At 38.4% G+C, this 26,839-nt stretch overlaps 1 protein-coding gene across 3 annotated transcripts in view; it reads right to left on the bottom strand.

Annotated features, from left to right (window-relative positions):
• CCDC88C (coiled-coil domain containing 88C) overlaps positions 1-26,839 on the bottom strand; it is a 110,839-nt gene that overhangs the window by 12,321 nt on the left and 71,679 nt on the right. For 2 of the 3 annotated variants that reach the window (XM_081331167.1, XM_081331169.1), the window contains 13 exons: positions 25,778-25,959; positions 22,954-23,091; positions 18,925-19,995; positions 17,629-17,756; positions 16,528-16,669; positions 14,993-15,121; positions 13,027-13,188; positions 12,251-12,528; positions 10,909-11,052; positions 9,285-9,471; positions 7,747-7,892; positions 6,969-7,058; positions 4,968-5,206 (listed from right to left, as the gene is read on the bottom strand). In XM_081331167.1, the coding sequence (XP_081187293.1) occupies positions 4,968-5,206; positions 6,969-7,058; positions 7,747-7,892; positions 9,285-9,471; positions 10,909-11,052; positions 12,251-12,528; positions 13,027-13,188; positions 14,993-15,121; positions 16,528-16,669; positions 17,629-17,756; positions 18,925-19,995; positions 22,954-23,091; positions 25,778-25,959 (3,036 nt within the window). The remainder of the gene's footprint in view (positions 1-4,967; positions 5,207-6,968; positions 7,059-7,746; positions 7,893-9,284; positions 9,472-10,908; positions 11,053-12,250; positions 12,529-13,026; positions 13,189-14,992; positions 15,122-16,527; positions 16,670-17,628; positions 17,757-18,924; positions 19,996-22,953; positions 23,092-25,777; positions 25,960-26,839) is intronic. The other variant, XM_081331168.1, reaches the window with a different exon arrangement.

The raw sequence follows: 26,839 nt of genomic DNA, 5'->3' as shown, positions 1-26,839 counted from the left end.
CTCAATCTCATCCACTTGAAGATGTGTGGACTTCAAGTCCAAGAATTCTCTGGCCACCATGGAAAACCTTCACACATCTTCAAGTGGCCAAGGTTGTTCTCCATGAAAGTAGAAGTGTTACAGACAACTCAAGAAGTAAAAATTTTCCTGCATTGTAGAAGCTCCTGAAATTACTCATCACAAAATTGGTCTAACAGCATAAAGGTTTGAAGTCAACTAAAACAGCAGAAAAAGGCAAAGAAAAGGCACAAACCATTCCATGCTATTAAAGTAGCATGCTAAATTAATAAAGCACACCATGGCTGAAGCAACAGAGGACAAATATATTTCATGTAGTTTCAATTCCATAAGCGTCCGTTGAATATAGTGTTTATTCTGATGCACTGCTATGCGATTTAATGTTAACTGGCTAAGCACAGCTGCAACTATGGCTGTTTACTATCAAACTATAATGGTGTTTGCTAATCAGAACAAAAATCAACTTTAATGCGTGTTTGGAAGATACTGTTGGCTTAGCATTTTAAAAAAGCAAGACAGATTATTATCAAACTATTTTCATCAATGGCAGATGTCTCTGTATTTTCATGTTGACCCTGCAATAATATTAGGCCACAGACAAGCAGCACAATGGATATAGGAGAAATTGCAAAATTTGTTAGGAGTTATATTTTTTAACGCAGAATAGAATATTATTAAAAGGATGCATTGCCAGTGACACAGCAACAAAAATCTATTTTAACATCTGGACAGGACATGAGGCACATGGGCAAATCTGCAAAGCATTAGTGTAGCACACAAGAAGTTCACTTACTCAGTATGTGCACCATCACCAATAGTACTTGCAAAAGTATAGGCACAGTATCATATGCCCCATTAAAGTGTATGGCACTGAAGAAATGTTCCACACTGTGCAATAAGGTCCTTCATTTTACTGATGGGAAAATGTTGTCCGTGTTGACTTGATTTGATCTTGGATTTATTCTGTCTCAGTTATACGCTGAGCATCTACGACTGTGTATAGAAGGGCTACAGATTTCATTTATTTAAAAATAAAACACTGGAAATGCATTGGGAATGAATGATAAGAGGAGAGGTTAGAAATTTTTTATTTCTGAGAAGGAAAATGATTCATTAGGAGAGGATGGGATGTCAGAAGATGACCAGAACCGGAGACGATTAGAGAGAGATGAGTTATTCGTTGGAGACTTAGGAGACTTTTCCTTGGGCTTGATTGTGGTTCTCAAAAAGCCAATCTTTTTACGTTGAGCTGCTAAGTGTTATCACCCAGAGACCCCAGAAAAGAGGGAAAAAAAGTAACAGAAATAACTAAAATGTAATTTCAAATATCCAAGAAAACTGTTAACATGAACAAGGACTAAGCATTTCTACAGCTATTACTAACCAGATAAAGTTTACATAAGATAAGATAACTATCTACAGCAGCAGCCTTTAGAACAGTGCAGTTCCACATCATTTTCTGAACGTTGCACATTAGGCAGTGCTAGCTGTACCTACATTAATTTTTATGCAGAGGATCCCTGAGGCCCGAAAAGTATTTCAAGGGTTCCTTCAGAGTACAACGCTGTTAGGAAAGGATGCCCTACTATTTATGATTAAATGTACATCATAATTTCATATATGAGATAAACGTATTTATTTACTTGGGTTTTATAAAAATCAAGGCAGCTTACAATAAAACAAAAACACAAAATACACAATATAAAACAAAAATAAAACCACATAGCAACCAGGCATCATCCATATAACCAGGAGACCAGCTCGAGCCCATGGTCAGGACCCCAGGCTCAAACACAAAGTTAAGTTTTCAAGGCTTTACAAAAGGCCACTAACGACAGGACCAATCTAATCTCAGAGGGGAGGGAATGATAGATCAGCTCGCATGGCAGAAAAGGCTCTCCTTCTGGGTCTCACCAGCCAACACTCCCTAGCTGATGGTTCCTGGGGATGCTTTTCCTGCCAGTAACTGCCACCAGGAACTGCCTATGCTGCTGTTTTGCACCAGTTGAAGCTTCTGAAAACCCTTTAAGGGCAGCCCCACATAAAGCCACTTGCAGTAATCCAATTTAGAGGACAGAAGGGCATGAGTGACCATGAGCAGTCCCCTCCCCAGTCCAGAAACAGGTTCAACTGACACATAACATGAAGCTGTGCAAAGGCCCTCCTATTCATGGTCGCTACCTGCCCTCTGAGCAAGAGCCATAAGTCCAGGATGACACCCACTTTGCACACCGGGTCTGTCTGGGAGGTAGTGCCACCCCATCCAGAACCCATGAAAGGTTCCTGAAACCAGAGATCCAAGAGACACTTGGTCTTGCTTGGGTTGAGCTGAACCCTATTTTGCTCATCCAGGCCTTCATACTCTCCATGGCATTGGTCAGGTGACCTGGGGGGGGGAGAGATATAAAGCTGGATATCATCAGCATACTGAGGATACCTCACTCTGAACCATCAGATGATGTCACCTAGCAGTTTCATGTAGATGTTAAATAGGAAAGGAGAGAATACCAAGCCCTGAAGTACCCCACAAAGAATGGGCTGCACAGAGTGTGGAAAACCCTTTCTGGGGTGGAGAAATGAAGCTTGGATCTTTAGGATCCCAGCTTTGTTTTTCTCAGCTTGCTGCAAAAGTTCCTTTCCGCACACTGGGGGGGGGGAGGCAAGGGAGGGTAGGGGAACTTCTGCACTGGGCTATGAAAGTGAAGATCTGAAGATTCCAGTTTTGTTTCTCTAGCCGAGAGCCAGAGTTTTCTTCTGCACAAGGAAGGGAGAAATTCTGAACTGGGATGGAGAAACAAAGCTTGCATCCCAAAGATCTCAGCTTTGTTTCTCCAACCCAGCACAGGAGTTTCCTTCTGAGCATGAAGGGAAGCTGCCCACCCTCTTTTCACAGGCAGTTGTTTCGCTCTGTCTGCTTAACGACTGCAGCTGGGAGAGTCAGGATTGCAGTTTGTTGAATGAAGCAGTCACAAGGGCATCTCAATTAATGGCTGCTTCACTCAATGACCGAGATTCTGGTCCCAACTGTGGTCATAGGTCAAGGACTACCTGTACAGTATCATTATAGATCAAGGGCACGTGTTAGGATAATCAACATAATTTACTGGCTTTGTGGGGCTTAAGTTAAGAATTAGAGATAGGTCTATTTCAGAAATGTTCTTAATTGAAGCAATTATTACCCATCATTACCAACAAAGTCTACTCAATTCTTTATCGAGACATATTATGTAACAAAAACATAAGGAATGATCATATATTATTAAGGATCCTTCACATTTTTCGTATTTGAATCTATATTGTTGCTTCCTTTCTCTTTGCTCCCTCTGCTGTCACTAAGTCAGACTACACTTTTCAATGCAGAAAAATTATGCAGGCTACAAACTCTGGAGAATACTTCTGCTTGTGGAAAAGCCCCATAATACAAAAACAAAAAACAAAAACCACTCATCAATGCAATTAGAAACCTAACTTATTAACAGAATGCACCGATACTATGTAGTGTAAAGCAACTAACACTTGAAAAATATGCAGAATTAGCATGTATATTATGGCATATAACAATTGTGCAATACTTCAGTTATAGTTTAGTTATAAGAGCTCCACATGACTGATGGAATAAACAGAACATTAAAATACAAGTCTAGGAGCAGCACTACAATCATAAAAGAATGCAAAAATAATACACAAAACAAGAAAATGGCAACAAAAATAACTTGGTACATCTATGATGCCATAATAAAAATAAATATTCAGTATACCAAGGGTTCTAAAGACAAAAGTTACCAGAAAAAAAGCCCTGTTTGTTGCTGAGAATTATAATGCATTTTGTGGCTCAGTGGGTTAGGACACTGAGCTTGTCGATCAGAAGGTCGGCAGTTTGGCGGGTCGAATCCCGAGTGCCGCGTAACAGAGTGAGCGCCTGTTACTTGTCCCAGCTTCTGCCAACCTAGCAGTTTGAAAGCATGTAAAAATGCAAGTAGAAAAATAGGGACCACTACGGTGGGAAGGTAACAGCGTTCCGTGCGTCTTTGGCGTCCAGTCATGCCGGCCACATGACCACGGAGACGTCCTCGGACAAGCGCTGGCTCTTTGGCTTTGAAACTGAGATGAGCACTGGCCCCTAGAGTCGGAAACGACTAGCACGGATGTGCGGGGGAACCTTTACCTTTTTTTATAAAAAAATAAGGCTGCATTGCAAAAAAACCAAAAAAACAACAACCAAACATCTTTGTCCATGTGAAAGAAACACCTGCTTAATTTTCAGAATTAATTCCAAAGTGGCAAGCTTGGATCTGAAGCTAACAAGGAACCCCATGCCAATGGATGCACAAAATTGGTGTCAACAACTCTGCTCTAGTCCATATTTATAATCCATATTTAAAAATAGATGAAGGGAAAGGTAAAACACCTTAACAGAACAACAGAGTTGGAAGGGACGTTGGAGGTCTTCTAGTCCAATCTCCTGCTCAAGCAGAAACCCGGCCTATACCATTTCAGACAAATGGTTGTTCAATCTTTTCTTAAAACTTCCAATGTTGGAGCATCCACAACTTCTGGAGGCAAGTCGTTCCACTGATTAATTGTTCTAACTGTCAGGAAATTTCTCCTTAGTTCTAAGTTGCTTCTTTCCTTGATTAGTTTCCATCCATAAGTCTATACTTCCAGCATGAAATGCCCACTTCCTCAAATTTCTTCTACAAAATAGACAAGATCTGACCATCTTTCTGAAAACAGAATATGCCACTGTTCTCTCTACATAAGGTGGATAATTTAGCTAGCTTTTTCAACTAGATACCTAATTTTGTTAAAAAGTCTAAAGAGTATTAGTGCCAAACAGAAGTGATTATTAATTGGATTACAAACTGAATATACTCTTGGTTAACAAAAATTGTCAGCAAAAGCTAACTGCTACAGAGCTAATTCACTCTCCAATGAAATGCAACACCTACCTTTGACCATGGTTCCCGTCTTATGCTCTTTTTCTTCCACAAAGCTGAACTCTTTGGAGGTAGTTTCCAGACTCTTCTGTTGCTTGGGCAGCTGTAATGCAGATTGGGAACCTGCTGTCTCCATGCTTTCTAATTGAGATGGAGAACTATCTGCTGAAGATTTCACTCGTTCTCTTGTTGGCTCTTTCTTTGGCTTTATGAATTTAGCCAAGGCTTTAGCTCCTATCCAGTGGTTTTTCCTGTTATTGGAAATTTTTAACAGGACAGCTGTATATTTTTTTCCTCTTACATATTAAACAATATTTACTTCACTTAATTTCTCACTCTCTACAACAGGAGTCCCCAAACCCTGGTCCGTGGCCTGTTGGGAACTGGGCCATACAAGTGGCAGACAAGCGTGCGAAGCTCCATTCGCACAAGCAGCAGGCGCGTGCAAAACCATCCTGTTCCCCTCTCCCCCTGCCAGTCTGCAAAGCCGAAAAGGTTGGGGACCACTGCTCTACAGCAAGAAAATCAGGAAGATTTATGACTTAAAACAAATAGAATATTTCTGAATTCTGTTGCTTATAAAGGGCTTTTTTTATTATGGCCATAAAAATGAATGGGGTTCCATATAAAAGATCTATTTAAAATCGTTTTGGTAGAAAACTAGAAGTCCTTATAACCCAACCTACCTACAAGTTAAGAAACGTTTTACTAGTTCTGAGGAAAGTAAGAATATAAGCAGTGCCCTGCTGCATTGGACTCTTGATCCATCTAGTCCAGCAGTCTGTTCTCACAGTGGTCAGCTAACTGCACAAGGAAGCCCACTAGTCTTTCAGCAGATGGCAGTCAAAGGCATTCACATTGCCATCAAGGCAACAGACCCTGATTCCTATGTCTTCTCTGAATTGGTCCAACCTTTTTTTGAAGCAACCAAATTGGTAGGCAGCACCACATTTTGTGGCAGCAAATTCCAAAGTTTAATTACAGCTTATATTTTCCCCCTTTAGCTGATTATTCCAGGATTCTATTGAATTGGGTGACTTTAGATTCTAGTAAGCATTTGAAGTAAATTTCATATTTTTCTTCCATTCAACTTTTCACTGTTTTATTATTAGTATATCATGCCAGTCTTGACTGCTAAAGCAAATATTTTCAAAAGATAGTTGGAAATGTAACAAACAGGTTGGATCTTTTGTGTGTGCATGTGCATGTGTATGTTGGCTAGGTTGTAAAACCTAACAGTAGCAGAAAATGTTTTATTGTAGAATAGAACAAATTTGGAAAGCTGCAATGTCCCTGCAAACTTAGATTCTTATTAACTTGCACTAACGAGGGATCCTTAGTGCTCTCTGAGCTTGGTGGATTTCTTGCAGATGTTTCATTACCCAAATTAGGTAACATCATCAGTGATGTTATACCCAAGTTGGGTAATGAAACATTTGCAAGAAAAACACCAAGCTCAGAGAGCACCAAGGACCTTCATTTCAACCATAAGCTACAAATATTTTCCTTTAGTTTGCACTAAACCATATACCCCCTCGAAATATACTGAATTAATATTGACTATGTTATTGGTTGGAAGGATTTTATTTGTATTTTACTGAAAAAATATTTTTAATCCCCTCTTTAGGAGAATGTCTAACTAAATTGTGTGAGCCTGCTTTGATGTCTAAATTAATTCTGTATTTAAAAAATAAATCCAATGTAGGATTTAGTTCTAATTGGAAACCATTCTTATACATGCAATTGTGCTACATCCAAAATTGGGGTTTTAGAAATCATGCCTTAATTTGATGTATAAGTTGCAGTACTGATTTAATGTACTGTCTACTATGTATAATCTGATTCTGAAACAGAAGCCTATAGCTAAGTGAAGACTTCTCCTTTTTTTTACTTACAGAAAGAGCACATGGTTTATTCATGTCAACTTAGTAAGTCAAAATGTGAAGTACAGTTTGTATCTTATAAATTGATTGGGATATGATAATAAGACATGTTTTCCTATATAAAACTTACTTTTTTGGAGTTGGATCATAAAACCTGTATTGATCCATTATTTTCTCTTCCAATTTTTCTTTGTGTCTCCTTAAGTCATTTAATTTATCACTGTTAAAAACATAACAATGAAGAGAAAATTCACGTTGCTAAGGAAAGCAATACAATGCTAAAATTGAACTATCATATTTTTCCAGGCAAAAAAAGTCATTATCCCTGATAGAAAGATGAAAAATCCTTCTTAGGCTGTATCTAACTTAATTTATAATTTAAACATACTTAAATACAGGTATGTTTACATTATATATTGTCCAAGAAATACGCCTATAAATATGATTGCTTCTGTCTGTCTGTCTCTCCCTCCCTCTCTCTCCCACCCATTCACCTAGCAGCCAAAGAAGGTGGTATCATTGCTTGTTGAGACAAAGAATACGATACACCATTATATGACTGGACCCTAGCAGAAATATACATCAAAGCTCATACAGGTGAACACTTCATGCATTATTGGTGCTGTCAACAACAGCGACTAGGGATAAACCTTCCATTTTTTTCATTTAACAAGTCCAATGACTTGCAGCCATTTCCATACCCAACTACCATACTAAAACGCACACAATGAACTGTATGCTTAGGGTTAGCAAAAGCATTCTGCAGTTGCAGAGAAATTTCATGAATTGCTTTTTGGCTGCCCTCAATTATTTCTTTGAAATAGTTTAAAATGTTTTCCTGCTTCCTCATCCCCTTAATATTAATCTCATAGGCCAAGATCAGTATGCAAAGGGATCCCTTCTCTTACATATATTGCTTTTGTTCCTCGTGGTATTGTTCTTTATTCTCCATGTTCTGCTCCAGCAACATTTGATTCTGATGACTTAATAGCTGGATTTGACTGAGGAGATGATGATTCTCTTCTTCCAAGTTTCCTTTTAGTCGAGCAAGCAGCTATTTAAGAAACATACAATGGATGAGGTTTTTTGCACACATTTGTCTACATGTTATGAAGCAACCAAAGCAAAAACTCTTATTTATGGAAACTCTCTTTTCAGTGAGCAGTTCTTTGAACTTCAATATCAGCCAGTTGTAATACAACCACCAGCACTTAAGATACACAATTAGCACTGAGCAAAATTAGACATAGTCCATTTTAAATGTTGTCAGAGAGAGTTTTAAGGGACATTACAGGTAGTCCTTGACTTACAACTGTTTAACAACAATTTGGAACTGTAACAGCTCAGAAAAGGTTGCAAAATTTGCACCACCATAAATATGGTCATGCGATGGTGATCTGGGTGCATGGCAACCTGTTCATATTTATAACCAGTTGCCAACACCCTGAAACTATCTGCAATCTTCTCTGCCCCATTAACTAATGGGGAAGCCAACAGGGAAGTTTGCAAGCTGCTGCCACCTGCTGAAAAGACACCTTTCTACTCTCTGGGGCCTGGTTAAAAGAACAGCCTGCAGAGGAGAGTGGAACTCCTTTGTCAGGATGCAGAAACAAGATCTGTTCTTGAACCCCACTGAAGGAGTTCCTTTCTGTCCAGGATGAGGAATTAAAATCCTTTAGTGAGGTGCAGAAACAGAGCTCAAATCTTGAAGATTTGAACTGCTGAAAGAGTTCCCTTCCATTCATACAGCAGAGCTGCATTTTATCAGCAAGCAGTTCTTTCAGCTAGCCCTCAGAGATGAGAGGAAGCTGAAATCTAAGCAGACAGTAGGGAGGCAGCATAATAAGGAAAGGAGTGCAGGATGCTTCAGGGGAGGCCAGGATCAGACCATGCACAAAAGTCTCTCTGCTTGGGGGCTGAAAATCCTGCTTGGAGTTAAGCAGGGAGCATTTTCAGCTTCAGAGCAGAGCCTCTCAGGGTCTCCTTCATGCCCCCTGAACACCCCACACTCCTTATCTGGAACTGTTTAAGAGCCTGTGAGATTACTTAATGACCACAACTACAAGTTCTGGGATTGCGGTCACGAAGCAACGAAGCTACGTGACCACGTTGCTCAGTGACCAAGATTACAGTCCCAATTGTGGTTGTAAGTCAAGAACTATCTGTATGGAGTTGAATTTTTATTCTCCTCTTTTGCTAGCCTAGAAAAAGTAAAAGCAATTCTAGGAAGGGTTACAAAGATTTTTCTCCCAACTGCCACCTAGCTTTAAAGATCTCTTTCTCTCACAATTCAATTTTTTTAAGGATTTAACATGAACTCTAATCCTGTCCTATGGGTTTAAGAGCAAATCAGTTCTAACAGATTATGCACACTATGTCTGTTGATTTGCTGAAACATTTCCCAAGGCTGTAATATTTTTGGATTTTCATAATCCTTAAAATTTACCTCACAATGGTTGTCCAGTTTGGTTAAGGTGATATCCATAGTCTGGTGCTGTTCCTTCAGCTCATCGTAACGAGCTTGCCAACGGTTCAGCTCTAGTTGAGAATTATTCAAGGATGTTTTCAGCTCCTTAGTGTGATTATGAAGCCCTTCGTACTCAGCCTTAAGTTTGGTGTGTGAGATATTCATCCTCAAATAGAAAAGAAAAACACTCCCATTCAAATGCATAACAGTACTGTTAATTCTGGGACTTCTGTACGGTATAAACTGTTGTAAACTCAAGAACTAAAACATTGGTTTAATCCATTGTTTTTTAAATTTATTTGACAGATATATTTGAATATCTTTTTCAATTTCTTAATATCCTATTATAGTTCTTAATATTAAAGTAACTTAATATGACAGGGTGACAAAATTCTGTGGCAAGAGTTGCTTGTTATGGCTTCACATTCTTTATTTTATTAGAATAAATTCCCTAATTACACTATATGTTGTCCTATTGAGAAATACTATTGTTGTTGTTTGAGGACTTAAAACCAAATACTCTACTAAACCTTGATTTAAGAAGATTATATGGGTGGGGTGTCTGTTATTTCCCAATTTGTTAAAACCAAATTAGTCTTTTGTATCAAATTACAAACTGATGTAAAATTTGCAATAACATAAAGTTGTGCAATAGAATCATTGCCCAAATGCATCAATATTCCAGTGACATAAATTGTCAGAAATAATTAAATTGTAAACACAGACTACTTTGGATACAATCAACTTAGTCCACTGTTTGTAGGGACAATGACTTGATGCAAATGTGCACCCTTAATACAATTAAATATGTTTCACTGTACTAGGATTCTGTTTGTATTTCTTCAGTCCCACAATATTTAATATTCCTCTATCTGTGGCTAGAGGAAAGATCCAGAGGCCAAAGCAAGGGGGGTATGGGGCAAGTGTTAATATGTAAAAGATGGATTTATCTAGATTTTTAAAAATATAATTTTTTTAAAGTACGTTTTTGTTGTTGTTGAACTTAGATACTGCCTTTCTATAATACGCTCATAGTGACTTTCAGGAATTAAAAATGCAAATGATAAAGCATAACAGAACCAATGCAATTAAAATCCATGCAAAATTAAAATCGAGATCAGTTCAACTAACAGAAGATTAAAAAGATGGGCGTTGCCATTTTCAAAGGATGGAGTGTTTAGGAGAACATTCCACAGCCTATGGATTGTCTGGTAGAAGACCCTTTCCCACAACTGGGAACGCAGATTTATACTAGAGTTCAAGACTTTTTAAAAGTACAGAGTTAATGAATTAATATAAAGTAACATTCTCCTCCATACCCAGACAGATGATGATGATAATGATAATAATGATATAATAATGATGATGTTGGAAGGGACCTTGGAGGTCATCTAGTCCAACACCCTATACCATTTCAGACAAATAACTGTCCAATCTCTTCTTAAAAACCTCCAGTGTTGTAAGCAAGTGCAGCCACTGTAACATAAATTTTATGGATACTCAATAGGCAGTCTTTTATATACATTCCTAACAGTGATATGGGTCAACCAAATTATCCCATTAATATTCATTATCAGCCAACATCATTTCTGAAAATAGATACCTTTCTAGTTCTTCTTTAAGCTTCTGGTTCTCTGCAGTTACTGTTGCGCTTGTTCTCTTCTCCTGTTGTAAAACATCCTTTTCTGTCTTTAAAATCATCTCCATCTCTTCCAGTTTGACTCTGTGTTCTATTAAACTGCTGTACCTGTGTGAAACAAATATATATATATGTACAATTTTGCCTTAAAACACATTATAAAGCCTTTATAAAATTTTCAAACTAATTCAACTGAACAAAAGAGGGGACAATACCCATGCTTTATTAAGATATTTTGAATGAATATGATGGTTGGGTTGCCACAATCAGAAAGCTTAAAAAAGATTTCTCTTTAACAATAATTTTTATTCTTTTCTCCTTCCATACCATTTCACCCAAAGTTAAGCATTTTTCGTTTGTTCCCATTCAAATCAACAGAACATAAACTGCAGGTAGTCCTCGGCTTACAGGCACAATTGAGCCCAACATTTCTGTTGCTAAGTGAAACATTTGTTGAGTGAATTTTGCTTTATTTTGCAACCTTTCTTGCCACAGTTGTTAAGTGAATCACTGCAGTTGTTAAGTTAGTCACACAATTTCTAAGAGAATCTGGCTTCCTCGTTGACTTTGCTTGTCAGAAGGTTGCAAAAGGAGATCACATGACCCTGGGACACCACAAGCATCATAACTATGAGTCAGTTGCCATGTGTCCAAATTCTGATCATCTGACCATGGGGATGCTACAAAGGTTGTATGAAAAACAGTCATAAATCACTTCCTTCAGTGCCGTTGTAACTTTGAATGGTCACTAAATGAACTCTTGTAAATCGAGGAATACCTGTATTGAATTTTGTTTTCTTTATGCATATATAATCCAAATATATCTGGGTACATAAATGATATACATTGTATGAAATGTTCAGACAAATCCAATTTAACAAAAGAGGGCACAGTAGTGATGCTTTATAAAAATATTTATTCTCCATTTCAAAACAAGTTGTTTGGAATGGAGGTGATGGTTATGTTGTTAACTTTGCCCCAAAGGTAAGTTTCTGAATGATATTTATTGTACTTAAGAACTAATGCTTTAGAGCAGGGGTGTCAAACTGCAGCCCGCAGGCCGGACGCATCACGAGGAAACCACGCCCACCCCATTGCCGGCAATGGGAAAAAAGTTCCGATGCGTCATGCGACATCACGTGACGTCGCGAGTTTGATACGTCTGCTTTAGAGACATCATCTGAACATCACTGGCTGTAATGATAATAAAACTCAGATGTTTAATTTCACCATATGATAAGCTTCTTCCCACCATCTGTTGTTATTAGTTGGAGACCAGCCTCTACTATGAAGTAAAACCCTGTACCTTTCCCCTAGATCTTTGTGCTCCAAGTCAAGATTTTTGTGCAAGGCTTTTAGGTTGCTGTGCTGTTTTATTAGTGTTTCATATTCTGTAGACTGCCGTTCGTGCAGCAACACAAGGTGTTCATGATCCTGAAGAAGGGACTCGTATTCTGCTTTGAGCTGCTCTTTCCGCTTCAGCAGATTGTCATATTCATTCTCCTTGGCCAGCTGCTGATTCTGGAGTAAGGTGTTCTGGGTCATCAAGGATGTACTCTGGGAATTTAGGGTAGAATTCTCCACCTATAGTTTCTCAAAGAAAATGACAAATCTACTATTACAAAGAGCGTTCCAGTTCTGAAGCTGTCTATTAAAACATATGTTTATTGCTCGTCTTTCCTACCATACCTCTTCTCTGCTCTACCTCTTTAAGAATTTTCTTACCACAACCGACTTACTTCCAACTATTAGAAGTACATTGCATGGAATTTAATCAGAACAGACACAAACGCCATTTAGTGAAAGATAATTTAAAATACAATTTCCATCCCTTCCTCTTTTTGTTTTTTACTTCTTTTTTTGCCCTTAGAAAAAGCAAAATAACGTGTCTTAACGCATGAAATCCAAACAATTTCCAATTTTCTCAAAAAGTAGGGTACTCGATTTATTGCTTTGCAGGTTGGGAAAGGAAGATACATCACACTGACATTGAAAGTATATTGGATTAATGATAGAAAATAGTTATTTTCTGCTTCCTCTAAAACAAACTACCTAGAAATTTTCAGACAGATTTCTTCTGACCTGGAGTTTAGCGGTTTGTGTTTGCATTGCAGTGTTATGCTCTTGAAGGAAAGCATTTTGCTTCTGTAGTGTCAGGATCTGGCTGTTGAGAGAGCCATTCTGCAGTTCCAAACAAGCTAGTTGCTCCTTAAGAAGCTGTGTCCCTGTATGCAGGGCTGCATTCTGAAAGGAAGAAAAAAAAATATAACTGGTAAGGTAGGAGAGAATAAAATGCTCACATCGTCTGAGATCAACTGCTATATATAACTGCTGTATCATTCAGGGCAGAAGGAACTTGCAGGGTTTGTTTTCTTTTTCTGTTCCTGGAAAGAATATTTGGCTATAACAGCTAATTGTTCTAAGCCAGGGGTAGGCAACCTTGGCTCTTTTATGACTCATGGACTTCAACTCCCAGAATTCCTGAGTCAGCTATGCTGACTCAGGAATTCTGGGAGTTGAAGTCCATGAGTCATAAAAGAGCCGAGGTTGCCTACCCCTGTTCTAAGCAGTGCTTTTTTTGTAAAAGAAAAAGGTGCCGGAACTCACACATGTCATACAACCAGCCTTGCCTATCCTACAAGGTTCCATCCAAAAAAGGTGCCGGAACTCCGTTCTGAACGTTCTATGACAAAAAAAGCCCTGGTTCTAAGACAGCAGAGCAATAGAGGAAAGAGAAATAGACTTCTGATAACTGGTGAAGGAATAAAAAGTCACAGGGATGCCACACCGCTATCTCTGGAAGTTCAATTCAGCAAAGAAGAAACCCATCTGCTTCTGTCCATCAGCCACAGAGACTGTACTTGTTTCACTTGCCTATATTCTTATCTTTTTTTTTCCTTTTTGTAAAATTGCTATGCAAGATGACTGGATTTACAAGAACTTTGCAGAGGGTACTGGATCACTTTTATGGTGAGCTAGGAATTGTCTTTTTGATATCTCTACATTCTTTAGAAGATATGAGATGATTTATGGTAATAATAATAATAATAATAATAATAATAATAATAATAATAATAATAATAATAATAATAATAATAATAAGAAGAAGAAGAAGAAGAAGAAGAAGAAGAAGAAGAAGAAGGAGAAGGAGAAGGAGAAGGAGAAGGAGAAGGAGAAGGAGAAGGAGAAGGAGAAGGAGAAGGAGAAGGAGAAGGAGAAGAAGAAGAAGAAGAAGAAGAAGAAGAAGAAGAAGAAGAAGAAGAAGAAGAAGTACTAGTAGTAGTAGTAGTTGGAAGGGACCTTGGAGGTCATCTAGTCCAACCCCCTGCTCTGCCCTCAGTCCAGCTTCTCTTTGAACTATACCTTAAGATCTGAAATGGCTGAGGTTTTGCTCTATATCCCACAAGTGGGAGGTTGGTGGGGGGAAGAGGTAGTTAACTGTTGTTACGTTTATGCCAGAGAGCATCTCTCATTTGGTGGCTTTTCAAATGGCAGCACCTGCAATCTGTACAAGAGGATGGCTGTTGGTTATGCCTGTGGTCTACTGGCAACTGCGTTCACAACTGTCGTATGTCTGGCAGTTACAGGTAAACTTAAGAGCGAGGCTGTACAGGACAGTCCATTTCTCTTCTTGAACAAACAGCCACCATAAAGGTGGTCCAGCATTCTCTGCAAAGTTCTTGTAAACCCAGTCATTATGAAAAATGCTACCATTCCATGAAAGGCCTTCTCTGCCCTTTTTATTTAGGCAACTTCATTGATCGCCAACTTAATAGAAAGGTTAATTGTTTAGAATGGTGAAACGCAATTAGGAAAATAATTTTAGGTATTATTCATATGAATAATATATTCATATGTTATAATATGCTTCTGAAAGGAAAGGTTATATAAAAATGTTTAGCACAGAATGTGTTCAGAACCACAGGTGCATGGCAGACACCACTTAATCAGCTCATAGACCTGTCCAAATATAACCCAATAATGAATTAAAAGATGTGAATTGTTTGTAATCCAAAATGGAAATAAGCACACACAGCTGACATCTTACATTTCTTTCTAGATCTATAGCTCTGTCCTTCACTTTGAGAAGCTCCATCGTTGCTTCCTTCTGACAATTTTCCAATGGTTGATTCAGCTTCTGAATAAAAGTTCCTTCTTCTTGCTTCTGCTTCCTCATCTGTAAATGTAAGCAAAGGTTGTAACATGTGCAATATTTACTTGAAAAGATGACACAAAATTTAAGATAATCCTCCAACAAAAGCAGCATTAGATAGGAAAAAAAACTTCACAAATACAGACCAAAACCCTACATGGTCAACTATGTTTTATCAACTTCCACTGAAATCAGTTCTGGAGATTTTCTCTCCAAAAGAAGCGCATACATGTTACTCATCTATACAGGGGTTTGTGTATATGTGTGCGCACACATGCGTGTATGTATATGCATGTTTGTGTTTGTGTGTTATCTATCTATCTATCTATCTATCTATCTATCTATCTATCTATCTATCTATCCATCCATCCATCCATCCATCCATCCATCCATCCATCTATTGACCAGAGCCACAGCCAAAACTAGGCCAGGCCAGAAAAAAGAACATAATACTAACTGAAATCATGACTACTGATTAAAAGTCTCTGTAAATAAAATAAGGAACCTGCATCAGTGAAATTAATTGAGCTTCTAATACAAACCATATTTTCATGCATGAACTAATGACTCACTCACAAAGGATAACAAAAATTTGGGCTTAGTAAGCATAAGACGTTTAATAGTTGTTGCTGCCAAGCCAAGTGTGCCTAAACTACTGCAGTACCAAGGACAGATTTATTTAAGCAGCTTACACTAGGTAAATAGTGGTAGAAACTGGAAATGTGATCTTTGGTATACTGAACTGCAAACTCTGTTGCTAAATCCCAATGAGATTGAAGTTCTTACTTTGGAGGTAAGAATCCATAAAATGTTAGTCCTGTTCCATTCATATGTTAATCAATTCTCTTTTCTTTTTCCTCCATGTGTAGAAATGAGTAAATATCTGAAATGGAGAACCTCTCTACTATGGAAAAATGGATTACCAGAATATTTGGCCGAGGATTCAGTTTTCATTCATGAGCAGAATTTCCATAAATAGAAAAAAATATCCATTGTAAATATTCACTTTCTACATGTGGACGGCAATAAGAGAACAGAGCTTAGCATGTTCATCTCCATTGCTCCTTGAAGCAATGCTAGCAGCTCCTCCTGTTTTCAGGTTTTCATAATTTGTACCTCCCAACCATTCCTTCACTTTGAACAGTGCAGCTTCTATTCTCAATAAATGTAAGGTGATCCCCTTTCCAAATTACAGGTAATTATTTAGGAGAAACCCTTTTAGGTAATTGTAAAATGAAACTGAATAGAAATCTAAGCCATACACAAAAAACAGACAACTTCATCCACAGATTAGAAAGCACAGGGTCAAAAGCACTTTTTAAAATCAGGATGAAGAACTTCTGTATATATCAAAGTTTACATTATTTCACAGTTGATCAGTCATGGGTCACTTGCTACTACTGAGCACTGTTTCTGAGTTTTTGTCTTACCATGTTTAGTTCGTTCTGTAACTGTTGGTTTAAGTTAACAAACTCTTGCAGTTTGGCCTCCAAGGCAGCAATTTTCTCTTCTTTACAAGCTAGTGTTGTCTTCAGAATACATTCAGCTTGGCTTTCCAAGATTTTATATTTCCTGGAGGATATTAAGCACAGCATGTTAGTAATTAACAATATACAAAAGGACAAAGCCCATGTTTTGCAAATATTAGCTCAGTGCTTAAGATTCGCTTTATATCAGTATTTTATTTTCTCCTCTGGGAAAAACAATAAATGCAATCAAGGAACAATGTATAGAATTGCAAGCATTAGATTAGGGGTAAAACTTGTCCCATGCAAAGGGGCTTAGCCCAGAGACAAGCCAGAATGGGGAAAAGTACTAACATCTGTGACAGTGATTATGACATGTCAGATCAGAAATCCCTGGGTACAACCTCCAGTATACCCATAAGGGTTGCAATAGGATTAGAATTTTTAATTGATACAAGGGGAGAGTATTAAGTGTACATGTGTTTGGATAATTTGATCGTAATTGATTTACACATGTATTAAACTTAAATTCATTTTTGTCCTGGACCCTCTTGTTTTTATTTTGGCCCCCTCCATTTGTTGTAATGTGGTACCTGGACATTATCCACAAACTAACTGCAATCCTTTATCCAAAGAAGCTTTCGCATTTCTTCAAGCAGTGATTGGAAGAAAGAATGCTTCTACAGAAACTTATTATCTGACAAATTTTTCCAATAGTCACACACCTAAATCTATGCAAATTTGTTTCAATAGTAAATAAAAAGATAAATGTTAGAAGAAAAAAATATTTTAACTTCCAAGGAGTCACAATTTAACCTTCAATGCGCAATGAATTGCAAGATGGCCCCACATGCTTTTGAATTGGTAGTTTTGTTGCCAACAGTAGTCCATTTGCTTAAATGAGAAAGCCACCTGCTTAACATATTTAAATTAGACTGGGGACTTTCTTCCAGCTACCTGACAAATATAACTTCCAATGGCAAAGAAGCCTAACCTAGAGGAGACTAAAGGAACAAAAATTAAAATACAGAAAAATACAGGCTCAGAAACAAACTATCTTCTCACTTATCACTGTTGCCGTTATCATCCTGCAGAAGCAGTTCCTTATTTAATCCCATCTTCTCTAGTTCCTGGTCCAATTTATTCATGTCACTAGATAACTTCTGGCTTTTCAACTTCTCAAGAACTAAATCCTGCAAATAGGAACAATGACAAAACAAATAACTTCCAAGGCTGCTGGGAAAAAATGTTGTGAACATGTACACAATTTTACTCTGAAGTAACAAAAATCAAAATGTTTTAATCAAGGTTTTAGATGTAGCTGTATTCTCATGAAATCTTAATTGCACAATGGTTTTATTCAGACATCTTCTATAGATATCTGGTACTTTCCAAATCTATTGGACTTCATTTTCTCACAAACCGTTGTAGCTCAACATACCTGAAGAGCAATAGATGTTTTTGCAACATGATCTTCATGTTGATAATCAACATGATGACAATTTGAATTATCGTCTCTCAGCTTCTATATAATACTTATGATTTTTTCCTAAAATAAAGCAGCTATTCCATGCCAAGCAAAGATTAAATGAGGAAGTCTACTGAAATTTTTCATTTCATTCAAATACAGGGAAGCGTTATCAGTTATGGAACATCTGAATATATTAAAATTAACTTGATTGTATAATAATCTGCCCTATCTGAAATACCCATAACTCATAAAAAAACTGATTATGTCCCACCATATAAAGAGTTTGCAAATGGCTCTTATATACTAAAAAAGGTAAAGGTTCCCCCGCACATGCGTGCTAGTCGTTTCCAACTCTAGGGGCCGGTGCTCATCTCCGTTTCAAAGCCAAAGAGCCAGCGCTTGTCCGAGGATGTCTCCATGGTCATGTGGCCAGCATGACTAGACACCAAAGGCGCACGGAACGCTGTTACCTTCCCACCGTAGTGGTCCCCATTTTTCTACTTGCATTTTTATGTGCTTTTGAACTGCTAGGTTGGCAGAAGCTGGGACGAGTAACAGGCGCTCACTCTGTTACGTGGCACTCGGGATTTGACCCGCCAAACTGCCGACCATCTGATCGACAAGCTCAGCGTCCTAACCCACTGAGCCACCGCGTCCTACTACATTATACTACAGCATAATAAACTAAACTGAACTTTAGTGTAAGATAAATCTGTGCCTTTGCTCTGGTGTATTTGAATCAACAATTGGCTTCCATGGATTATACAGTGAACGACCGCAATGACTGCCTACAATTCATCCTATTTTTGAGGAAGTTGTAAAGCTATTAATCATTCCATCCTGGTTTCCTAATTCCTCATCTAGATTGTAAACAGGGAAGTTATGCTTACCTCTCTTAGTGTAGCTAGAGTTCTCTGATCAATAGTAACTTGCTTCTGTAGATCTTTATTGTTCTTTTCAAATTCCTTCATCTTATTTGATGAATCTCGGACTCTAGCAAGTTCTCTTTCTAAAATCTTGTACTCCTTTTCAACTGCTGTTAATTTTATAGTATTCTCATCCAGATTTGCATCTTTTAGCTCTACCTGCTGCCACAGTCTCTTGGTCTCTTTTTCCAGCATCTTTTTGTCTTTATCCAATTGAAACGTTTCCTGCTCCAATAATTTCTTCTCTTTCTCCAACAATTCCACCTGCTTACTTGAGATCTTCAATTCCTCCAGCTGTCTTTGAAGACTTTGGTTGTCGTCTTCAACGCCCTGGAGTTCTTTTTCCAACTGTTGAACTTTTTTATTGCTATTTTCTAGAATTTGCTGCAGTCTTTGATTCTCAGCATTCATACTCTGGTAACCGAGCTCCAACCTTTCTGATTTCTTGAGCAGAACCTTCAGCATGACTATGTTTTTTTGAAGTTCCTCCTTTTCCTTTTCCAGCTCTTTGTTTTCTGCCTCTGTCTGGTCTAATTTTGTCCTGGTGAACCTCATAGTCTCTACAATTTGCCTGAGCTCCAGGTTTTCATCATCTAGATGTTTATTATCCTTTTCTAAATTTTCCAGCTGGATGGAAACATTGCGCAATGTATCTAGAGACCTTTTCAGCTTTCTGTTTTCTACGTCCAGATCCTTGTTTTCTTGTTCAAGGACTTCGACTTTTTCAGTGGTAATTTTCATGACCGCAATTTTTTTGGCAAGCTGTTCATTCTCCCTTTCTAGCCGATGAAGCTCTTTGTCCATTCCTTCTACTCTTTCTACTTTTTCTTTAACTTGCTCAAAATCTTTTTGCAGCTGCTTTTTCTCAAATTCAAGCTTACTGAGCTTGCCGTTGCTCTCGCTGACGGCCTCATGGAGTATTTTGTTCTCTATTTCAATGTTTTTCACTTTGGCTTCTGTACCGGCTTGAGATCGCTGTCTTAGAGAGAAAACCATTTGATTCAGGTGCTCCGTTTCTTTTTCTAGGTCTTTTATCTAGAGTCAGAGCAAAAAAAAAAGATGATTCATTATATGCCAAATATGCACTCTTCAATATTTCATGTTAGGTAGTAGAAAATCGGGGTTAATAAAATGAAATTGATTGTTTTAAACTACATTACAGCAAAATGTATATGAGAAAAATAAAGCTATTGTTGATCAATACTTTTACTCTATTTTTTAAATGATAGCTAACACAATGAGTCATATGACATTTGTCTTCATCCAACTGGAACATGTCTATAGCACAAATGCTAGAGCAGGGGTGTCAAACTCAATTTCATTGAGGGCCGCATCAGCATTGCGGTTCCCCTCGGGGGGCCGGGTGGTTATGGCCAGGGTAGGCGTGGCCTACTGGGTGGGCGTGGCTAGAGTGCGTATGGCCTACTGGGTGGGCATGGCCAGCTCTACATCGTTCGCATCAAGGGGGCCTATGGGGGCCTGGGCAGGAGTGGGACAGATCTGGGGGTCTCTGGCAGAAGGAGGGTCTCTGGGCCAGGGCCAAGGCAGTGGGGGCCGTTCCCTCACTGTTTCCAGGGTCGCTTCGCGGGCCACATGAAACCACTTCGCGGGCCGGATCTGGCCCCCGGGCCTTGCGTTTGACATGTCTGTGCTAGAGGAATGGCTGAAGGTCATATTTATTTATTTTTTTATTTTAATCCCATTTATATCCCGCCCTTCTCCGAAGACTCAGGGCGGCTTACAATCTAAAGCACAATGTGCTTAGCAATAGCCTTCATTCTATGTATATGCCTGCTTATTAGGGCTTTCGTCCCCCCCAGCGGCATTATTACAAAGTCAGCGTATTGCCCCCAACAATCTGGGTCCTCATTTTACCTACCTCGGAAGGATGGAAGGCTGAGTCAACCTTGACTCATATGGGGACACAGTGAGAGTACCCTTGAGATAAAAGTAGGCTTTGCTGCCTCAGGGAACATCTGCTGCCGGCATCAAGCTCCCTGCGCCCTGTGCGTTCCCACAGAGAGGGCCTCCTCAGGGTGCCACCGGTCAGAGAATGCCGACTGGTGGCCCCCAGGGGGAGATCCTTCTCTGTGGGCGCCCCGGAGCTATGGAACCAGTTACCGGTTGAGCTCCGGACGGCGCCCGATCTGCGCTCCTTTCGCCGCGATCTGAAAACATACTTGTTCGAGCAAGCCGGCCTGGCCTGAGGGGGGATTGGTGGGGTTTTTATCATTTTTATTGGGGTTTTTACTATGTATCAATTGTATTTTAATCGGGCATGCATTTAATTATCTTTTAGTTTTTGTAAATTTCTGTGTTTTATTCTTGCCCTGTACACCGCCCTGAGTCCTCCGGGAGAAGGGCGGTATAGAAATATTAATAAATTAAATTAAATTAAATTTAGGGTCAGTGGTGTCCTCTACGGAACAGGATGTCAAAATAAGTGACGCTGTTAGCCATCCAGACTCACCTCATGGTGAGATGGGTGGCAAAGAAATGTAATACATAAATAAAAGATGGTGGTCCCAGCAATGTAGCTGAAACCCCAGAATTTGTATGTGTGAAGGTGAAGGTTCGTTCTCCAAGCTTGTGGGTTGGTTGTAAACATTTCATTATCAGGCTAAGTAACATCTGCAGAGTTTAGGGGACATCCCCTAAACACATCCCCTAAACTCCTCTGAACTCCTGGTAACGAAATGTTCAGAAATCAACTCACACGCTCAGAGAACAAACCTTCTACCTCATCCTACGCCCGAGCTACAGATATTCACCACTATTGCATGCTGTGTGTGTGTGGAGGTTAAATGTATATTTAGAGGGGCAGGATTTCTATTATACTGCTGTGATCCTCACTTTGCCTCTTCTGCCCTACCCCTGGCAGATGACACTGCTTATGGCATGCTGTCCAAACTATATGAAAACTGAGCAGTACTGTCCTTACTATTAACAGGGAATGCTGTCTGTTGTATTGGTACAACCAAGGCTGGAAACATAGTCTATGCCTTCTTTATTTATTAATCAACATAATAGGAAAGCCTTAGTTGACTAAAGCAGACACTCATCTGATAAGGACTATGGCACATGGAAGACTAAGCTTGGCAAAGTTAAGAGAATAAATGGTCTAAAGCACAGGTCTGCAACCCACGGCTCCGGAGCCGCATGCGGCTCCTTCAGCCATCTCCTGCGGCTCCCAGTCCTCTGCCATGTGCAGTCCAAAAAAAAAGTGGGACTAAAAAAGTTCAACCAATCAATTCAAATATGCAGGGTAGGTGCATATCTTGTCTTGGCTCCACTATTCAGTCAAACCCTGTTCTGCGCATGCGCGCATGTATGCACATGTGCACACATTTTTTGCGGCTCCCAGTTTTTCCTTTTGTGAGGGAACTGGTTCCAAGTGGCTCTTTCACTGTTTCAGGTTGCTGACTCCTGGTCTAAAGGCATGAATAAAAAAATGAAATAAAATTAAACACAACCAACGTTCTTATTAGAATCCAAAGAATTTTGAAGAACCAACCTTATTATAGTGTTGCACTTCAAAAAGTACCAGGTCCATAACTTCTGCTGTATTTACTGAACTGGCAATGATTAGATCTCTGACGCAGTTTTTTATATCAATTAATAATTGAAACCATTTAAAATAGCAGCAGGGCTGGTGCTACAGTTCTCTCAATGTCAGTGTACAGTAGTTCATGCAACTCATTTACACCTTTAGCAATGTCAGCTGATGTGACATCTTTTAATAATCATTCTAAATCATTATATTGAGGTAACTCAACCAGAAAGATGGTTCCTGGATAAGTCAACATTTCAACCAATTTAAATATATTATGAGTATGAAAATAAAAGGATGAACTGCTTACTGATTTTAGTCTGCTCAGTCCTTGAATTCAGCAAAAACATGTTTCTCCTTCTGTTATATCTGTAAGCCAACAATTTTCTAACACCCAATTGGTCCTATTTTAGGAATAACATTGGCAAAACCCACATCTCTACCTGTCTTTCTTGATCAGCTTTTAAAGCCTCCATTGTGTCCTTAAGATCTTGCTTTTCTTTCAAGAGTTCTTCACTTAAAGCCTCCAAGTCTTGATTACTTTGTTTCTCCTTTTCTATCTGATTTTGCAGCTTCTCAATCTGGATAGCAAAGGTTTTATGTAACTTAGAAGAAACATTGTTCACATAGAAGAACATTTTGAGAAATTAAGTATTTTAAACTTTATCAATAAGTTTGCCAAAGCAATATAACACAACAGAAATTAAATATTTTGGCTTCTACCTTCTTTAGATGTGGCAATGGATCAAAGACAATATAGCAGCTACTTAATGGGAGGAGATGGCATTTCTAAACTATATTTGCTGCATGTTTGAATGAGCATCTACAACAACATTGCTCTTTGATGCTACTAAAATGACTACTTCTAACTCCTTCCCTTCACCCAAAGTACCAAATGTAGGTTAGTCCCCAGGTTATGTAATCATGACTATCATGAATTCAATAATACACAAGGAATGTAACACAGAGTTTGCATACGTGTAAAGTAATACTCTACAAGTTCTAATTGCATAACAGAATATCCAGTCTTGACTGAGCATCCAACAAGCCTGCTGAAACTATTATTGGCGTATAAAAAATTAACTGGCCATGACAGTGCTGAGCTCTGATTTCTGAATGAATTCGCAATATATCCAAACACTAACAGTTACTGTCACTAAGGATGGATGAGTTAGAAAAGGGTGAAGACTGGAGGATCAAGAACACACTTTACTTTACATGACAGGAAAGCTTAGATAAGGGGCTCATCCAATATGTAGACAAGAACATTTTACTTTAAGAAGCCTATAATCACAACAGGCTTTACTGTTCCCAAGAGGATATTTGCTGAAGGTCGGAATATCAATCATTTGTAGCAGTAAATTCAACTTGCAGGAATGTCAGGTCAGAGGACAAGAAATGAAATGGGAAGGTTTAATTAAATCTGACTCTTTCCACTCTGAGACTCTCAGGGTAAAATGTTACAATTTCATTTAATACATGTATTTTTTAAAAAATATAACTTGCTCAAATTATTGAAAATCAGAGATTATTTAATCTATTTTAGGACATCTCAAAATCATGTCTACTAAATATATGTTCAAAATTTCTGAAAGTCTGAAGTTACCATACAGAATTATCCTTACTTATATGTTTGTTTACAAGTCAAAGGTTTTGAGAAGTCTACTCTTTGAAAAAGCTTTTAAGCCAACTTCTGTATGTTTGATTATTTACTCTTTAATAAAACTTTCTACCATTTTACTAAGAATGGATGTGAAGCTTTAACAGGCCTAAAATTTGATGCATTCTCACTCATTTCCTTTAAAAAAAATAGAACTACATTGTCTCCCTCCCCCATTCCTTGACTACAGATAACCTGCATATTTTATTAGAAAATGAATACTTTCATATTTTTAAGATATAGCTAGACAACTACACTTGGTTATACATTTGTTTTCTTTTTCAGGCTTATAACTTCATTTCTGGCCACCTGTATTTACCCAATTCTCCTCCTAAATAAGCTTGGTCAGATGATGTGGCCTATTTTGTCAACCACAAAGATGCAAAATGAAGCTGATCATTAACCAATGACTTTTATTTTTAACAGCAGTTCTTCAGATGGTCTTACCCTTTCTAGCAGCTGCTATTATTACTTATCTTTCTGCATTCTTTTTTTTTGGGGGGGCATCCTCTTAACACCCTTCAGCATTTGGTCAATCATAATCCCAGAGCTCTGAAAATACTATTCTGTTTCAAGCCAGAGGACAAACAAGTGAACTGAATCATGCTGAGTTCACAAGATCTGGGTATCACCTTAAGAAGGGTTAAATGAGATAGGCTCAGAGGCATGTGCAACTGTCATTTGCTACTTCAATTATGTAATAGATTATAAACAACTGCCAAATATACAGTAAAACCTTCTTTGCATATGTCATGAATCTGCCCTCTCTATCCAAAAGTATATGTTATGACTTTCTAACATTCTGCACTAGGCTGAAAAATTCATTCAACATTATGAAAAAAAAAACCAATGACAGTGAATACTAGTAAAACATGCACTCCTCAACACATAGTAGCACTATTTTCTTTACATCAGTTACCCAAGACTGTGGGCACTCCAAGGACAGCCCAGTTACAGTCATCCAAAGGTTGCCAATCCTAACACTAACAGTAAAGCCATTCTGTTCTTTAAAAAAAACACCAGAAAATTGTCCTACATAAACCACACATAAATTAGAATTTGCAAATTGGTTACACTCTCAGTGCATAGCAGATGCAGAACTAATATGCGTGTAGGAAATGTTAAGATATGTTCCTATCTTCTAAGGATGCTGTCAATCAGTCAACAGGAACTAAGAGGACCAAATAATCTAATTAGTTTCTCTAATAAGGTGTTTCTCAATCTTGGCCACTTGAAGATGTGTGGATGCCACTCCCAGATTTCCCCAGCCAGACTGGGTGTTCCCCACTGGCTGGGGAATTCTGAAAGTTGAAGTCAATGCATCTTCAGGCCAAGGTTGAGAAAACACTGCTGTAAAAAGTATAAGTGACAGAATGAAGGACCTCTGGCCTGTCTAGTCCAGCAATCTTTTCTCACAATTAAGGGCACAATTTATCTCCTAGCAGACTGCTTTCAGAGGCATTGCACTGCCTTCAAGGGCAACAGCTATAGATTGTCCAATCCTTTTTTGGAAGCCAACTAAATTGGTAGCCAACAGTATGTCTTCTGGTAGATAACTTCCAAATACACTTGATTGGGTGACTGTAAATATAAATTATGTTATTTACCTTTTGGCCAAGCTGTTGATTCTCATTTTGTAGTTCTACAAATTTGAGGGTATTCTCTTCAGTGACTATAGATGCATCTCTGAGCTCCTGGATGATATTTTGCAGGCTCTGGTTATCCTTCTCAAGTTTCAAGATGCGACTTGATGCACATTCATTCAACTCAAAGACAAAAGATTTCCTTGCTGTTGAAATACAATATCCAGAATGCCCAACTATAAACACATTTGCAAACGTGGATCCATTTCCAGACTGATAAAGCTATTTCTTAATCTGGTGATCAGAACTGGCTAATTTATTGACTTCCAGTTTGGCATCATGGTGAGACGGATGCAGGAAGGCAGAGCTCTGCCTTCCGTGCCTGATTTCTCCCTGCTGGAGGCCCTAAAAGGGCCTAAAGTCACCCTGAAGAGGCGATGAAGAAGGAGGGGTGCCTTGTGGATCACAGAGAGATGGCAGTCTTTCCGTTTCACTTGAGGAAAGCCCTCCTGTGGCCAGCCATTAGCCACTGACAACCAAAGAAGAAAAGCACCAATTAGCAGATCGTAAACAGCATGTTTGGAACTGGGTGAGAACATTGATTCTTTCTTTACTATTTTACAACTGAATTTCTTGGGAAAGGCTCCCCAAAACCTAAAAACCTCCAAATATGAGAAGAGGAACAGAAGCGGCATTTTAATTTCTTTTATGAGGGACAAAAATACATAATATTGAACTGAAAATAAGCTACAATTTGGATAAATTTGAGAACTGAAATAATTAAGATTTTCTCTTTGGGAAAAAAAATCTTGAGGTGAAATATAAGAAATCAACCCTTTGTCTTAAGAGTGGAAAATGGATTTTGAATGAGGGGGCATTATATGATTAAATATTTGTTTGAATATGATTAAAAGAATGGATGACCTTTAGCTATAATTAGACTTTTATAATGAAAGATATGGTTTAGAATTAAAATAGCATTTTTTTTGATATAGGAAATATGAAAACAAGAGGGTGGCTGGTATGAATAAAATTCTTAACTATATAAATGTAATTAATATTGAGAAAATTATAACTGATAAAGAT

Source organism: Vipera berus (genome assembly GCF_964194415.1).
Source record: "Vipera berus genome assembly, chromosome: 1".
Classification (NCBI taxonomy): domain Eukaryota; kingdom Metazoa; phylum Chordata; class Lepidosauria; order Squamata; family Viperidae; genus Vipera; species Vipera berus.
This window is presented reverse-complemented; position numbering and strand designations above follow the sequence as displayed.